The sequence below is a fragment of the Bradysia coprophila genome, assembly GCF_014529535.1.
Source record: "Bradysia coprophila strain Holo2 chromosome X unlocalized genomic scaffold, BU_Bcop_v1 contig_12, whole genome shotgun sequence".
Taxonomy (NCBI): Eukaryota; Metazoa; Arthropoda; class Insecta; order Diptera; family Sciaridae; genus Bradysia; species Bradysia coprophila.
This window is the reverse complement of record NW_023503293.1, coordinates 1,871,235-1,888,168: the sequence shown is the minus strand read 5'-3', so window position 1 is coordinate 1,888,168 and position 16,934 is coordinate 1,871,235. Positions and strand designations below refer to the sequence as shown.

General features: G+C 35.6%; 2 protein-coding genes across 2 annotated transcripts; both read left to right on the top strand.

Moving 5' to 3' along the window:
* Positions 1-1,644: 1,644 nt before the first annotated feature.
* LOC119067575 lies at positions 1,645-10,399 on the top strand. The gene is made up of 6 exons (XM_037170660.1): positions 1,645-1,768; positions 9,051-9,182; positions 9,243-9,331; positions 9,564-9,683; positions 9,750-9,812; positions 9,882-10,399. The coding sequence occupies exons 1-6, from the start codon at positions 1,754-1,756 to the stop codon at positions 10,300-10,302; spliced, it is 840 nt and encodes a 279-aa protein (XP_037026555.1). The 5' UTR covers positions 1,645-1,753; the 3' UTR covers positions 10,303-10,399.
* Positions 10,400-12,070: 1,671 nt separating this feature from the next.
* On the top strand, positions 12,071-14,979 carry LOC119067574 (paraplegin). Its single transcript, XM_037170659.1, has 8 exons — positions 12,071-12,288; positions 12,350-13,036; positions 13,102-13,297; positions 13,384-13,590; positions 13,660-13,793; positions 13,850-14,227; positions 14,290-14,700; positions 14,769-14,979. Exons 1-8 carry the CDS (start codon positions 12,151-12,153, stop codon positions 14,916-14,918), a joined length of 2,301 nt encoding a protein of 766 aa, XP_037026554.1. The 5' UTR covers positions 12,071-12,150; the 3' UTR covers positions 14,919-14,979.
* Positions 14,980-16,934: the final 1,955 nt, after the last annotated feature.

The window sequence follows — 16,934 nt, the reverse complement described above, 5'->3', positions numbered from 1 at the left end:
TTGCAGGTAACTGTTGAAGTATTCAATCAAGTAATCGGTCAAAATTCATTCTGGAAAATATTCATTCGATAAAAGCCTTTCGTCACATCAAGTCACTAAATTATTTGTTTGCAATAAAAGCTATTCAGATTGAACTCTAATTCTTTCGTTCAATCAAGCTGCTACCTCTGGATATTCCAACAGTAACAGAATAAGAAACCAAGATATATTTAATCTTTTCAGCTTCTGGAATTATTGAAGTTGTATGTTGGTTCCCAAAGGTCACAACTCCTCATGTTACACCATCTTCCCAGTTCAAGAACTTTAGGATTTTGAACGATTTTTGAGGGTTTTTTTGGGCTTCTTTTTAGAATTTTGGTACTATTGAGGTGGCAGCATGTTAGTTCCTAAAATTTCAGTCCCACAGCTATTCAACTACGTAAAAGGTGAACTCGCACACGATTTTTCGATACCAAAATTTTGTAAAAGGAGTCATTAAGTCGATGACATGGCTAAAAAGCATTTACAGCAATAAACTTGCGTGTGAGAGTTCACCTTTTACGTAGTTTAAAAGTGCGTTCTTTTGGCACCGTGTGCCAGATTCCCCGATACCTTTCAAGACAAAGTCTGTTTTTCAATACTCTAAATCTATTAAAGAAACATTAAATTATTTTAGACCTCGTGGGCCTGGTTCAAGTTACAGTACCCTTTTGTATCCTTTTTATGCCAAGAATATAATTGTACTCTTTTTCCGTAACGAAATGTATTCTTTTCGATATTTTCGATAATATTATTAAAGGGGAAACCGAAAAAGGTTGGACATTTCGATAAAAAAAGATCGAAACCCATCTCTCAAATATTTTCAGGATATGTGTCACTGTTTCTATATAAAAAGCATGGGAAAGACATTTATCGTGGAAAAAGCAATAGGAAAGTAAAATTCAATTAATGCAAACATCAATAACAAAAGACCTATCAACCCATATTATATATAGACATAATGAGACACAAATCTTTACACGGCAAATAATACACGACAATCTAATCAAAATTCAATTCTTGTAAGGTGAATGATCAAACATTCAAAACTAATGATTTGAACTATCATGTCATATCATTTGTAACGATTATATTAAAAACCAGAAGACTCCGTGAGAAATTACAATATATGCGTTTGATAGACAAATTTGACTAAATTATTCTGTATCATTCGCATCCGCTGCATAAATATTTCTGAGACAAATCGGATGGAAAGGTAATTTAGTGTGTTGTTATGTGTTAATAGTTATAAGCTATGGACAGTGTGATGTGTATAGAAAATCAAAGCGATATTCAGCCTTCGACATTCGACATTAGTTAGTGTTGAGTATGCATAATTTTGAAGCTTTTATTTTGAGTGTATGGGTCGTTATGTGGGATAGTTTTTTTTTGTGTCGATGCAACATCATATCAAGCAAATTATAACAAGCACAGTGCGTCAATAATTTAACACAAAATTTGCGGAAAAAACACTATGGCAAATTCAAAACTTCTTGGCATCAGCACGTAGATGCTGAGATGGTGGGAGAAGACAATATTTTTTCGTTTAAATAAAAAAGCTTTGACCATAAGAAGGGATATTCATATAAATAGAAAATATTCAAAAATTATTCTAACATTTGAAAATAGTAATTAACGATCATTCCAATAAATCACAGTGTTCTGTTGTGATAGTTATCGTTAGAAGACGATTAATTGATTTTTATCGCGTTGATTTTTAAACCAAATTGGCATCATGAATATGAAAATTGTGAGTCAAAAATTTTTGAGTTTGTGATAATTAATATTCCTAATTACATTAAATTAGTCACGGTCCAATAGATTAATAATTTATTTTTAACACCTCAAACTCTCTTGTTCCATTGTTGTGATGTATCAAAACGTTTTTGTGATCTTGATGCAAAAGTGTTATATGTTTCAATAACAAAACGATTTGTTAATAGACGTTTGCAATTTAGCGTAACTTTATTTTGCCAATCTCCATTCTTTACGTATTACTAATTTATGTAATGAAAAATCAACAAAATTACAGCAGTACATAGTATCTAGTGAGATTTGGAATGTTACTAAGATATATCCTTTCGGAAACCAAATTTTTGTGAATCTGAACTATTACATTGTGGCTACCTTTTCAATCTCTAATTCACGCAGTAAGTGCGCTAAAAATTGAAAATGGAAAGTGTAACGTAGCGTTAAATCGCCCCATTCTTATATGTTATAGGGAAACGTTGATATTTGTTTTTCGATTCATTTGTTCACCCACTCGTTCACTTAAAATAGAGGTGAGTGGGCATACCTAATTTTTATGCCCGCCCTGCCCAAAGCCCAATAATTTAAAAAAACATGTCCACGGCGCAGCCAATGCCCAAGAATTTTATAAAGCATGCCCACTGCCCAGCCCATGCCCACATCGGAAATTTTCGCAAAAAATTTGAAAATTGTCAATCTGAGGCGAAACTGAGGTTGACAGCACATCGTTCGTGCAAAATTCTAGTAAATTGATGAGTTGGAAACACGATTTTATGTGCGAAAGCCGTTTTAAAATTTCTTGATGAATATTACATCGTACGGAAAATCTTGACTACACTTAAGACTTAAGTTTGTGGGCTCACACATTTTTGAAAAGTGCCCATTCTGCGCCCTATGACCACGAAATTGAAAAATGCCCATGCCCATGTCCCGTGGGCAGCCCACTTTTATGGGCAGCCCACTCACCTCTAACTTAAAATTCAAATTCTAACCTACTGCGTCGATAACGTGAAAGGGACAAATTCAAAGTTGCGTACTTATCAATTTGGACCCACGGCATCAATACAAGCAACGTACTTCAAGCAACAATGCTTCGAGTGACAGCTGCCAGATAGTGTAGCACTCATGCTTGAAGTGCGTTGATACAATATTTGAAAAGATTATACTTTGTAAATAACAGTTCTTACATAATTAAAAATTACATGATAAGGGGGCGTCAAAAGAAGTGCTTGAAAGTACGGTTTCCGACGTAAGTAGCTGGTAAAAATTTTCTATTTATTGATTCTGTAAAATTTTTGACAACGGTTTCGACGGTTTTCAAATTATGTTGCCCTTTGCCCTCCATCGGGTACATACCTTAAACAACTAGTTTTCCGAAACAAAAATTCTTTCACTAAGTCGGTGTATTTGACGAAAATCCATTACTCCATCAGTTTTTCGACCACAAGGGTCTCAAAAAATGAGTTTTCACAACGCACACGAGATATTAGTCATTTTCTCCCTTCCGCTGAAACTTTGGAAGACTTTGTTGTGAAAAACGTTGGAAATTGCATTTTGTCGGGTAACATCAATTAAAATGCAATTTCCAATTTTTCTTCCCTCGTTGAACAAATGAACGAGAAGCTTAGCTCTAAAGAATCGCGGAGATTTTTGTTGGAGTTATCCGCTGATATTAGGATCAACTACATTGAATTATTATCCCAACGCCAATAAAAAAAACTATTTTGCTCGAATCGATTGGTCCACTACCGAAAGTTTGAACGTGTCGCTTATCATTTATTGCTAACGAGGATGATGAATCGATGAACACGAAAATACGATTACTCTATCAGAAGACAACTATTTATTGCAAAAAGAACATATTCTAAGTGTTCTAAGTTTTGGATTAAAACACCAAAGTGCAGTTAGTTGATTGAAGTCTTGATTACGAGTTAATATCATTAAAACTAGAAGGCAAGCAAATATTCAATATTCTTCTGTCTCAACTAATTGACATGGACTTTACGACTTAATTAATCTTTATACCTCCACCGAAGAACCGGCGACAAATCGGCTCTTTTTCGAATCAAATTTCTGTTTGGAATATAAGCTGAACGTAAAAAATATTCTTAGCCATAATACCAATTAACAATTCATTAAAATTAATTTCTGCTTCATTATGGTAATTAATGGTTAGCAGTTTAGAACGATGGGTAGAAAGTACTTTTTTATTGATTGAAAAATACAAAAATTTACCAAAACGACGAACCTTTTTTTATCTCTCTATTGAAATACAAAATAAATCATGTAAATTATACGCGCTAATATCGTTGATAATCCATGAATATCGATTTTCGCTCATTGTAGATATTGAAATAAATTTCAACAATGAAATTAAAATTCACTCAGAATAGCTAAGCCATTTACTGAAATTCGATATTTCGGACACACAGAGCTCTCAATTCGAATTAACAACACAAAAAAAAACCTCTTGTTGAATCGTTTTCGTGTCTCATCACATGGATGAATGAGTTAAATGATGGTGTCAATGAGATAAAAAAGCGAAATAAGTAAATAACAGTTAGGATCTTAATTGCATAATTTATCATAAATTATTATTAGTTTTTCAGTTGGAATATGGCATATAAGAATTGAATTTTAAAAGATGAAAAAATGAGATTTGTAAAAAATATATTGAGCTTAATCACAACGAGAAAGTTCTAAAGTTGCACGAACAGATTTTTTGTGGGTTTCAATTTGATGGTGTAGATATAGTGTATAGACTCAAGTATACTTATCAGATAGACAGACCGTAACTCAAATTTTAGAGGGTCTGGTTATATTATTTAAATAGAATGAATAGTGCGGATGCTACTGTATATTTATATGCGAATAGTTCCTGTTTTATGAAAATTATGCATACTCCCCTTAGGTATCTAGTGCTACAGGAAACATCGACCTGTAGAGAAGCCACATTTTTTTTCATTCTTCGCGCTCTATTTTTTTATGAAACAACTTCACTCTGGTGTATCGCAGTGAGGTGAAGTACAGTATGGGAAATATAAATTTCGGTTTTTTTTAGAGATATCATCATTTCTCTAATTCTCTCAATTGCCATTTGAAATAACATGCGAAATGAGAGAATGCAGAAAAGCGATGAAAACGATGATGTCTCTTAAAATCCCGAAATCTACATTTCTTCGACTGTATCATTCATAAATTTCGTAACTCTTTTTTAGTGTTGTCAAAAAACTGAATCCCTAAGAGGGGTAGAACATAGTGTTAACTTCGCAGGCCACATATTTCTCGATTTATTTCAGATTTAATTTTTATGACAGTACAGTCAGAGGCAGTGTATAAAGACGTATATAAACAGTTTTGATTGTTTGTGTGGATTAGCTGGAAAACAGCTGAAGCACAGCACTGCTACTAGCACAAACATAGAAAATATTCGGAGGCTGATGAAATCGCAGTAGGCACTGCGTTTCTGCTATATGACTTATTTTCGTTATATGAATTAAAACATACAATACAAAAAATCCTAAGCGGTAGCTCGTATCACTTAAGACTCCAAATTTGACACTTGCCAATTCAGTGTTCATGCCAGTAGCAGTGCTGTGGCTGAAGCAAATTCATATTGAAAATTGACTGTACTGAAAAAGCGTACGTAATTTATGAATTTGCCAAAATTAGACAGATTTGTCCAAATTTTACCAGGTTTTTTTTACAAATATTTAAAATAGAGCGTAAAGACACATAGAATGTAAGGACAATGAAATACCTCGTCTAGAATCCCCATTGGATACCTCACACTCTATGGAATGATAATTAATTCTTAAAAAAAAAGCTTTCATAAAGTCGTATATTTGAGTGATGCAACTGTGCAACTGTGGCGTGGCTACTTACTTTTAAGCTTATATTATTCGTCAAATCATCCCATACATTCGATAGACTTCAAATACATTATTTTACATGCCTTTGATTGCCCTAGGGTCGAAAATGGCTTATTATATTACTATATTATATGTCACGTTTCCGTGTGATTGTTGATCCGAGGCGAAGCCGAAAACTAAACATTTTATCCCTTGTCATGTAAACTCGGGTTGAGTTGTATCTGAATTTAATAAATTGTTCTAATGTCATGAAATTGAGTTCCGTTTCAGTTTTGAAACATCTTTAAGTGTCGGAAGTAGAAACTTTCAAAAAAAAAGTTGTATTTGTTCTTTAAATTAGCAAAATGTACTTCCGACTACTGAATCATGCATGACTTGCTCGCCACAATAACTCTTTAATTTATGAGAATTTCTTTGATAAGCAGCAGAAAAAGAAATCCTTGAATTGAAAAAATCGATAATAACTTTAATATAAAATCAATAATATCGCCATCACCATCATCATCACAAAAGATTTCAAATTTATTCGACGAGTTCCATTCACCAACAGATCACAAAATCACATAAAACAGAATTGTTATATAGAGAGAGAAAAAAGGTGATTATTCTTGAACTTGACGATGACGTTTTGCTGTTCCGACTATGATTTTAATTTCCCATATATTCGACAGAAAAAAAGTGTGCGCTCGATATGTTCAAAAAAAAAATAACCATAAACGAACCGTGTCATCGCGCGTCTGAAATTTCCGGCGTGTGGGATACCCAAAACATTCTGCTTAATAATTTAGAAACTAACCGTTCCTGAAGATCTGACTCGGATAATCTCTTCAATTCACATAATTTATGGTTTGAGAACCAATAATGTTTTTTTCACCGGTAAATCAATATAGTTGAGTTAATTACGAATTCATGAAATTTGCTAGCTCAAAACAAAATGGTAATATAGGTAGAAGAATACTTACAGATATGGATACAATATTTTTATTAGCATTAGTTATTTATCTACCAAGGTAGGCGTGAAGGTATTTTCTCGCATAACTTTTAAGATCAAAGTTGTAACATTTATTGGAATGTTTCCCACAATTACAATATTAGTTCCATCTAACAATTACTAACTTCACTAAGATACAAATTAACCAAGTTTATTAAAAGACTTCCACAGAACTTCCACGATACTAAGATTTTGCACTGACCAGACCCACGGAATAACTGACTTTGTTCTCTGTTCCCGAATCCTGTATTTATCCCAGTTGTAAATTGCACAAGATGCACAATTACTATTACTTTTATTCTTTATCGCCGTTTGCATTTGTAAATTGCTTTTACTGTCTGCGAATGTACATTCAATTACTTAATTTTTTGTAAGACAGTCATAAAATTTCCCCTTTTTGGTAAGTGAGAATTGCCCTAAGCTTTTTTTATTGCTTTGTTTGCCTTTGCAGTGCATTACAACCCACCCTTGTTATGCATTGTAATAATTTCATATGGGGAAATGTTTGATATTTTTCTATTTATTTTGTTATGTTTTCATTAGGCAATCCAAAACTAAGTCTCTACATGTCTCTCTGTCAGCTGTTACAAGTAGCCACTATTGTATACATGTATACGGTTCGCACTTCAAGCAAAAGTGATTCGAGTGACTACAGCTGCCAAATAGAGTTGAATTCTATTTTATATGAGAATTTTTCCAATTTTTTACAGTGTTCAAACTTGTTCGATACACTATCCAATTTCATTACTCTATTTATGCTTTAGGTGCGTTCCTTGAATTTGTTTGCTCAAATTCAAATTCGATGAAAAAAAATCCGTGTGGATTATGTCCCGGAATTACATAAATCAATTGTATCGATATGAGATCGTTAGTTTTAGTAGACTGAGAGTCGTCTTTAAAAATGAATAAAAATAATCTAATGAAAAAGTGTGCTGGAGCTAGAGTTCACGGCTGATGGTGATACTTTTTGCAATATTTTGATTTTCGTTTTTCTATTTTAGAGTATTTTCTTGAGGCCGGTTTGTAAATTTTTGATTAATGTGTAGTATATACAACATTACGGAACGGCTATGAGCAACGCATTTCAAGCATTTCACGAGAGACAGCTGCCAAATAGAGTACTTTTTTATGAAAAATGTCTCTAGTGCCAAAATTTGTTTGATGCACTGTCCCGTTTCAGTACTCTATTCAGAGTACCACTCATCCTTGGAGTGCATTGCAATGAGGGATTCTTTTGACCTGAAAGTTTTTGGTCCCTAAAGCCAAAACTACCAGTTCTTTTCAATTTCAGATACATGAAAGCTATGTAGTCGTGCAGGGTGTCGTTGGAAAGGTAATTGCGAGTACTTTAGGGGTCTTATTGGATTTTAAATTCACCTATCAAATGAGCAGTTGATATCCCTATTTTAAAAAAATGGTTACTTCAGCGAACTTGTAACGGTTCATATGTAGCCAAAAACAACAGAAACACCAAAAAAGTGTAACCATGATGGTCATCTTTCCAACGACTAAATCAGCTGAAGAAAATTAATGCTGAAATTTACACTTACACTGCCTCCGACTGTAAGGATTCTGATTTACTTTAAGCTTTACTTTACAACTTTCCAGTTAATTTCATTACATTAAACATTTCCAGTAATTACAAACTTTTACAATTTATGACATCGAGTGCAAAGACATCGAGGGGGATTAACATGGTTAATCAGTTAATCTGTAAATCAGCAACATGATTTTGTGAATACGCACGGTTAATCAGTGATTTACCATGATTAACCACCATATTTCAGGTTTAATTATAGTTTTTTGACGATTTCCATGGTTAAATACTGGTTAATCACTGATTCGTCATCATGTTAATCGCAGGTTAATCATGTTACACGTCAATAAAAAAGACTGGTTCCCCCGCTCGAAAGACGCTGCACGAACTCTCATTTTTCACTTCAAAAATTTATGCGATTTAGCGATTTATGCAACAGGGGTACCTAAAGTTTGCAAATTTTGCACATTATGATGCTGAGTTGCGTAAATGGTATTTTACATAATAGGGATAAGAAGACGAAAGAGGAATTTTTAGTGTGAAGTTTGTTGTCAATAAACACATGAAAACGCACATCTTTTTATTTTGAGCTATGTAATGGATTTTACATGCTGAGGGCGTCAAAAGAAGTGCTTGAAACATGAAAAGTACGGTTCTCGACGCATGTAAAAATTATTTTCTAACTAGTGTTGAAATATCACAACTTCGTTGCTTATTTCCCACATCATTTGGGAAAAGCGTTGTTCCTAACTAGCAGCATTTCATGATTATGATCTGTCCATGATTACGAAATTTCGTTGGGACCGTGATGTTTACTTTAAGTCGAACTGATACCGAATCAATATCTTCGCACAGTGCTCAAATTTATTTTCAAATTTTTCAGATTATTATCGTAACAGTGTACCTCATTGGGATCGTGCTATGTAGGAAAATTGTGCGAAAGCCTACAAAAGATCCGTTCCACGATTTCATAGACGATCCAGAACTTGAAATTCCCGATGAACAAGATGATACGGTTCGAACTAAAGGCGTCAATTTTTAACTGTATCTAAAACGAGATTTATTTATTTTGCAGCCACCTTCAAATTTCACTGGAAATGTTCAAACAGCTAAAATTACGAACTCAGTGAATAAAAACCACGGAACGGGAAAATTTAAATACACGTGAGTAAACAGTCGATGATAGTTATTTATGTTGCAACAACGCATTTCAAGCATGAGTGCATGAGTGAGAAACAGGGTATCGAACCAATTTTGGCAGTGTAAAAAGATGTGAAAAAAAATTTCAGACAAAATTGTACTCCATTTGACAGCTGTCATTAGAAAAACCTTTGCTGGAAGTGCGTTGGTTGCACAGTGAAATTAGTAACTTTTGACAATATATTTTTATAAATAGTTTCGAAACACAGAATGGAATTTCGATTGCACAAGTAGGAAAATTGAAAGATAACAAAACATTCGTCGTTATGGGATCTTATGCGTATACTGGAGCTGATGGCAAGAGATATAGAGTGAGGTAATTATACTCCAAAAATGGAAATTAAATTCCAATTGATGAGCAATGAACAATTTTGACCATTAGGTACACTGCTGACGAATTCGGCTATCATCCAATTACAATGTTAGACGATATTGATATTCCGGAGTGAGTGAAATAACCTGACTAAATGTATTTCCTAACAATTCTAATCGTTTTTTTTCTTCAACGAAATAGAATAAACTTTACAAAACCGGAACCAAAACCCCTACCGGTTAGTCGACCGAGCATCAGTTTAACATTGCCGAACAAAGCTATAAACACAAATGGCCAAAATAACAATCTACTGGCTGGTACCGATAAGGATACCGATTCCAAGGCAGAAATCGAAAAGAACGTCGTAAACCAGTACCAAAGAGACTCGTTTCATATCAACGATGATGTGAAGGTGAAAGTGACGGATGTATCTAACAATGGTGGAGGTGGAAGCCAAAATGTTCTCAATGATGACGGATACCACTATGATAAACCCCGGATAACCACTCCGGAACCGGAAATTATTGAGCGAACGTATCTGCCGCCAAAAGAATTTGTACCGCCCAGTGATAGAGAATATCTTCCTCCCACAGGTTTCGAACCTCCTAGAAGTGATTATTAAGTATTTTGGTGGCTGTGTGTATATACGTTTGTGCATTACATTTTTTGTTAATATTTTTAAATTTCCTATTTTTAACAAAGAAAATAAAAGTTAAATTATTTTTGAATACAAAGAAGCATTTTCTTCAACGCCACCAAATATAATAAAAACTCGTTTACCGAGTCCTTGGAGGAAATACGTTTGTTATAATTTAAACTGAATTGATTAAAAAACGAGTGAACATGCGACCGTACAGGCCCATATAGCCATAACTCTATGCGCCAAAAAGTATAAATCCTAGAAATTGCGTTGAGCGCAATTACGACAGCCCTGACGAAGTACTTTTCAAATAAAACAAAAACTAGGAAAAATCACTTGTGGTTCTAGAGCAACAGCCTCAGTCCAACTACCCAAAAGCGACACGTAAAACTTTACAGAACTTGTTAGTCCTCCAAAAATAGAGCAAAAACCACTCCTTGCCATTTTATGATGGATTCTTAGGAACCAACCTTTTACCATTTTAACAATCCCAAAACTACAGAAGGGATCCAAAAAAAATCACAAATCCTTTATATCCGTGCGAATTCTACAAGACTGGAGACCATGGACGGAATTTTGGGAACAAATACATTGCCACGTGAATAATCCCAAAAAGGCACCCAAAATCTAACAAAAATCCTTCGTTTTCCTTAAATGATACAAGTGGGAAGCCGGTGAATCATGTGGGATGGTGGAGTTTTAGGAACCAAATCCAAAATATTTCCTCCTCAATAATCCCAAAGTTTAGAACAAAAACCTCAAAATATCCTTCAAAATCCTTGAATATTAGAACTGGGAACATGTGGGACCATGCTAGAATTTTGGGAACCGACATGCCAAAAGTCCAGAAAGTAACAAAAAAACCTAAGAAACCTTCAGAAACCTAGAACTAGAAAGACGGTGGTCTATGAGAAGTGACGCAACTTGGAAACCACTGATTTTTTTAAAAAACATCTTTTTGCTTTAGTTAACGCAAAAACTAGCACCTATCATTCTACGGCCGATTTACACTCACTTTAAGGGCTCTAGCTGATGATCCAGTGTACCGATTTTCAAAAACTTTTCTACCTCGGTTGGTGTGGTCAATATCTCTCATTTGCGCGATAAGTAAACGTGCGTACGCTTTATACATCCGTAAATACTTATATGCGAAAAATCTTGACCAGACTTTCAAAATAGCCAACATATCTCCAGAACTACCAGAGACTATTTTTAGGAATTTAATTCTTAAAAATTTAAGAATTTCCTAAAAAAAATTTAAGAATAACATTCCTATAATTAGTCCCTGGAATCTACTTAACCGATTTTTCTCATTTTCATCTTGGATTTCACAATTGTAATTAAAATATCAGGCAATGAAAGATTCCTCATGTAACAAACGGCATAGCGGTTCGATAAGCCTCCAGAACGTTGTAACGGGGAAAGTTAAGACCACAAGGCGAATTGCACCAAAAATAGAATTGGAATGGTTCAGTGAATCTTTCTAAACGTTCTCTTCTAACTTGTTAGATAAAGAATGGTTAAAAATTATTCACTATTACAGCGGCTGTGATGGAATTCTGAATTTTCATATAAAAGTTAAAGGTCCCGCGTTGATTAGAACAACGATCATAACGGTTGTATAGAGAAAATAGATCGTGATATCATCAACTTACTTTCAGAACCTAACCACCTTTTTTACATATTTTTACGGCTCATTGTTCATATTCCTTTGTGACGTTTGTGACACAAGATGTGACACACATGACATCTGTGACATACAATGTTACTGTCAAAACAATTGACTGAATCGAAGATATTTTTATTTAGTTAATGATTTCTTAAATCGAAATGTTAAAACTGGAACGACACAAACGAATCCTCGGCTATGCTAGAAGATTTATTTACAATAAATCAACGGTGGACACATCTTGCATCGGACCCATTTGCAATTTAAACGTAAATAACCTAACCTTCACCAAAAGCCAAGTAAATATTATCGTGATAGGCACTGAAATGATTAGTTATCTAATTTCGAATTTCACCACAGCAAAAGCAAATTACGAAGGAATATGCAGCTGTTGTAAATTTACTTAATCGATCGTTTGCTGTTCCACCAAATGTATTCGCCCGTCATTTTCATACGTCTTTAACAAATTTCAAAGAATCACCGAAACCAAGTCAACAGCCGGATAATTCCAATAAACAATCTTCATCCAACGACAATGATAATGACAATGATAACAACAAGAAAGGCGATGAAGGCAAAGTTCTTTCCATTGTGACAAAGGCCGTTTTATGGATGGCTACGATTTATATGCTCGTAAGCATATTCACGATGTCACTGCCGCAAAAGAATCGACCGGAAACGTCAACCCGATATGTGTCCTGGCACGAATTTGTGCATCATATGTTGGCCGTTGGGGAGGTTCGCGAATTGATTATTCGACCGGACATGGAAATGGTGACGATAGTGCTGCATGACGGTGCAATAGTCAAAGGAAAACAGTACCGTTCAACCGTTTTTCATATGGCCGTAGCTGACACAGTAAAATTCGAAACAAAATTACGAGACATCGAGAAGCGTCTGGGCATTCGGGATGGTGTGACGATTACGTATGAACGAAATTCGGAGGTGGCCAAAATTTTGATAACACTGATGATGACGGCGTTCCTGTTTTCCATATTCTCACGAATGAAGGGAATGAAAGTGTCCATGTCGGGTATGGGGTCGTTTGTAAGTGTTAAGTGTGTCCCAACATTTCTTTCAAATATCTAAGCGAACCAAAAATGAAATTGCAGTCGAGTTTCGGTCGAGCTAAGTTCACATTGGTTGAACCGTTAGAAGGTGGCAAAGGAGTCTTTTTCAAAGATGTAGCCGGCTTACAAGAAGCCAAACAAGAAGTCATGGAATTTGTAGACTATTTGAAGCGGCCGGAAAAGTATCAGCGTCTTGGCGCTAAAGTACCGAAGGGTGCTTTACTATTGGGTCCTCCAGGTGACTAAAATGACATAAATATTAGTGCAATGGGTCCAGGTAGTGCAATGACATCAATTTCAGATTTTCTTATCATTCTCTTCCAGGATGTGGAAAAACGCTTCTAGCTAAGGCCGTCGCAACCGAGTCTCAGGTTCCATTCCTAAGCATGAACGGATCCGAATTCATCGAAATGATTGGTGGTTTGGGAGCAGCGAGAGTTCGCGATTTATTTAAGGAAGCTAAGAATCGGGCACCGTGCATCATTTACATAGACGAGATCGATGCTATTGGTCGACAACGGTCCGGTGTTGGTAAGTAATGGGCTCGGCGATGAGCGGGTTGAGGTTTTATTGAAATTAAGAATACCTTGCAAATCTCAGGTGGAGGTCAACAGTTCAGTTCTGGTGAATCGGAACAAACACTTAACCAGCTATTAGTCGAAATGGATGGCATGGCCACAAAACAAGGTGTTCTTATGTTGGCTAGCACCAATCGTGCAGATGTTCTAGACAATGTAAGACATCATTGCAGTCATATTTGTCGAATCGAAAATTTAATTGACATATTTAGGCACTACTGCGACCAGGACGTTTCGATCGACACATAACCATCGATTTGCCCACATTGTCGGAACGGAAAGAAATATTTGAAAAGCATTTGACCGGAATCACATTGGAGAAGGCACCTGACACATATTCAAACCGATTGGCGATTCTAACGCCAGGCTTTTCCGGAGCGGACATAGCAAATGTTTGTAATGAGGCGGCGTTGCATGCAGCTAGGACAAGTCAAAAGTCAGTCAACGCATCGAATTTAGAATATGCCGTAGAACGATTGGTTGGTGGTACGGAAAAACGTTCACATGCTCTGTCCACCGGTGAAAGAAGAGTTATTGCCTTCCACGAATCTGGACATGCGTTGGTCGGATGGTTATTGCCCAATTCCGATGTACTGCTAAGAAAACGATTTCATTCCAATGACGATTTCTAATTTGCATCTGAATTTGACAGGTTCTGCAAAAGGTCACGATCGTACCAAGAACTTCCTTAGCACTGGGATTCGCCCAATACACGCCCAGCGAGCAGAAACTGTTTACCAAAGAGCAACTCGAAGACAAAATCTGTATGGCGTTAGGTGGTCGAGCTGCGGAGAATATAACGTTCAATCGAATAACAACCGGTGCTCAAAATGATTTGGAGAAAGTGACCAAAATTGCATACGCTCAGGTTGCTAAGTACGGAATGAATGAACGGATTGGTCCAATGTATGTACCCGATGAGGCCGAACAGAATTACAGTGGCGAAAAACCATTTTCCAAAGCATTGGGGAACATAATTGATGAGGAGGCACAAAAAGTTGTATCAGACGCTTACAAGCGAACCGAAGCCATTCTGATTGCCAATCGTGACAAACTTATCAAGGTGAGTGGAAGCGACGGCGTTGACCGATTTTTGTGATCAATAAAATTTCTGGAAAATGTTTTTTGCAGTTGGCTGAATCGTTGCTGGAAAAGGAAACTCTGAACTACGAAGAGGTGGTCGAATTGATTGGACCGCCAAAATACGAATCGGCTAAACGGAAAATCGATCCCGTAGAGTTTGAGGACTCGCTGAAGAATCTTTCTTCGCAAAATAAGTAGTGCGCCAGTGATAGAAAATTGTTAGAATTTTGGAATAAATTAAATCTTTAATATGAACGAATAATTGGACATTCAGATGTAATTACTGCCTGTGGCCTCTAATCAGCACCACATTTCCATAGTCTATCAGCTGGAAAACAAAGAAGTGAAAGTTCGGCACACCTAACAATTCTAATGTACTTGCAAAAGTTCACCGTGCAGAGAATGCTGTCCGGTTCTAGATATGAGTCAATTTTAATGATTATTTGTTTACCGAGGGAAAAAAATAGGAAATTCCCACAAGCCCTACTCGGAATTCTCCATTTCGCTTCGTGATGAACCACTTTGCGCGTGGTGTGAATTCACGCTGTAAGTGCGTTGTAGAATTTGAATTTTAAGTGAACGAGTGACCGAAAAGTGAACGAAAAAATAAATCTCAACGCTTCCTTATATGAATATGGGACGATTTAACGCTGCGTTAAAAAAAAAACTTTCTCACGTTCCTTTTTGAATTATCAGAGCACTCATGTCGTCCACGAAACGATTTTTGGGCTCTGTCTAATGGCCCTTTTATGAAGATTATTGAAAGACTTTCAGACAAACTCATGACCTAATTGCAGTGAAAATAAAAAATTTAAAGTGAGAAGTGCCTAACTAAATCACCCCAATCACGATATTTTTAAAGCGTTGAAACGCATTTTTTCACTCAAAATTCAAATTTGGCTGCGCATTTATAATGTGAACTAACTTATTAAGTATTTTAAACCGTAAGTTATCGCCAAAGACGGCAAGAGTTCTAAATTTACGCTCGAGAGCTGACATGTCCAGTACAGTGGCCCATGCAAATTTTGGGCGTTAGAGTCACAATATCAATAATAATGAATCTGACAGTGATGACATTTATATCACTCTGAGAAATGACAATTCAGTGTAGAACAAGTTCATTTTCTCCCCACTCTATTCAGCAAGGCTGGTAAATCGGTAAATTCATTTGCTGAAATTTACCAAACTTTATCGAAAATTCCAGAAATTTACCGAATTTGATTTTTAGGTAAATTTCGTAAATGTAGATGAATTTCCGAAAATTCAATAAATGAATGTACCAATTATATGCCGTGCGTCTTCAATGACCCCCGAAATGTCAAATTTTTTGTTGAAGATTTGTTAACGTTTGTGTTTTATGTTTGTTTGCAAACTTCAGGAAAAAATAGGAAATTCGAAACTTCCTTATTGAAATTTTCGATTTTTTCCTCTTGGTAAACAAATAACTATCACTATAAGTGAACTTTTGCTACCTATTTACCAGTCATATAAATCGTACACATATGTATATGTAGCGTGTTTTTGATAGAATGCTTATCACGTGACAAAATGTGCTAATTTTGCAATAAAATGCGAAAATGTCTGTGAAACACTGAAAACATATGAAGCAAAATTTTTGCGCAATTTTGAGATGCAATGACTGTAATCAGACTCAAATTTTGCAGCAACACTTATGGACTTAGGACTTGCTATTAATTCTGTCGTTGGTCTCTAATTTATGAATCTGAGTGAAAAGTTACAAAAACGAATAAGTAAGCAGGCATTTTATCTACTTTCATTGATTTTATACACGCCGTTAACGCGCTTCAGAGTTTAAATTGCGAGTGAAATTCGAGTGAATTGTGAATATTTCTAAAAAAAATCTTAAAAATTTTTGAAAAGAATTTTCAGAACTTTTCCGAAATAACATTACCAACTAACCCTTACATGAGCCGAGGCTGCATCCAATGATGAGGAGAAAATATGCTACATAGATCTCGAACAGTATAAAAACCATACAGCCTTGAAGAGAAAGTTGAAAAAATTATGCCAGTAAACTGTTGGGGAGACCGCATCAATACGGATGCATGGACTACAACACGTTTCCATACAAAGACAACCTAATCATAGAAGGTGAATTATTTTGTGCGAAAAGCGTGGTGTGCCCATGTATCTAATGAAATGGCGATGACCAACGCACTGCTCCTAGCATGAGCATAAGAAATATTTGGAGGC

What these genes read in the sequence shown, in the direction of transcription:
- LOC119067575 (XM_037170660.1), top strand. An exon ending in CCGATGAACAAGATGATACG is followed by an intron (nt 9,183 to 9,242) that starts GTTCGAACTAAA and finishes TTTATTTTGCAG; the next exon opens with CCACCTTCAAATTTCACTGG. An exon ending in GACGATATTGATATTCCGGA is followed by an intron (nt 9,813 to 9,881) that starts GTGAGTGAAATA and finishes TCAACGAAATAG; the next exon opens with AATAAACTTTACAAAACCGG.
- LOC119067574 (XM_037170659.1), top strand. Translation starts at nt 12,151, where the DNA reads ATGTTAAAACTGGAACGACACAAACGAATCCTCGGCTATGCTAGAAGA. An exon ending in TAACCTTCACCAAAAGCCAA is followed by an intron (nt 12,289 to 12,349) that starts GTAAATATTATC and finishes ATTTCACCACAG; the next exon opens with CAAAAGCAAATTACGAAGGA. An exon ending in TCGACAACGGTCCGGTGTTG is followed by an intron (nt 13,591 to 13,659) that starts GTAAGTAATGGG and finishes TGCAAATCTCAG; the next exon opens with GTGGAGGTCAACAGTTCAGT.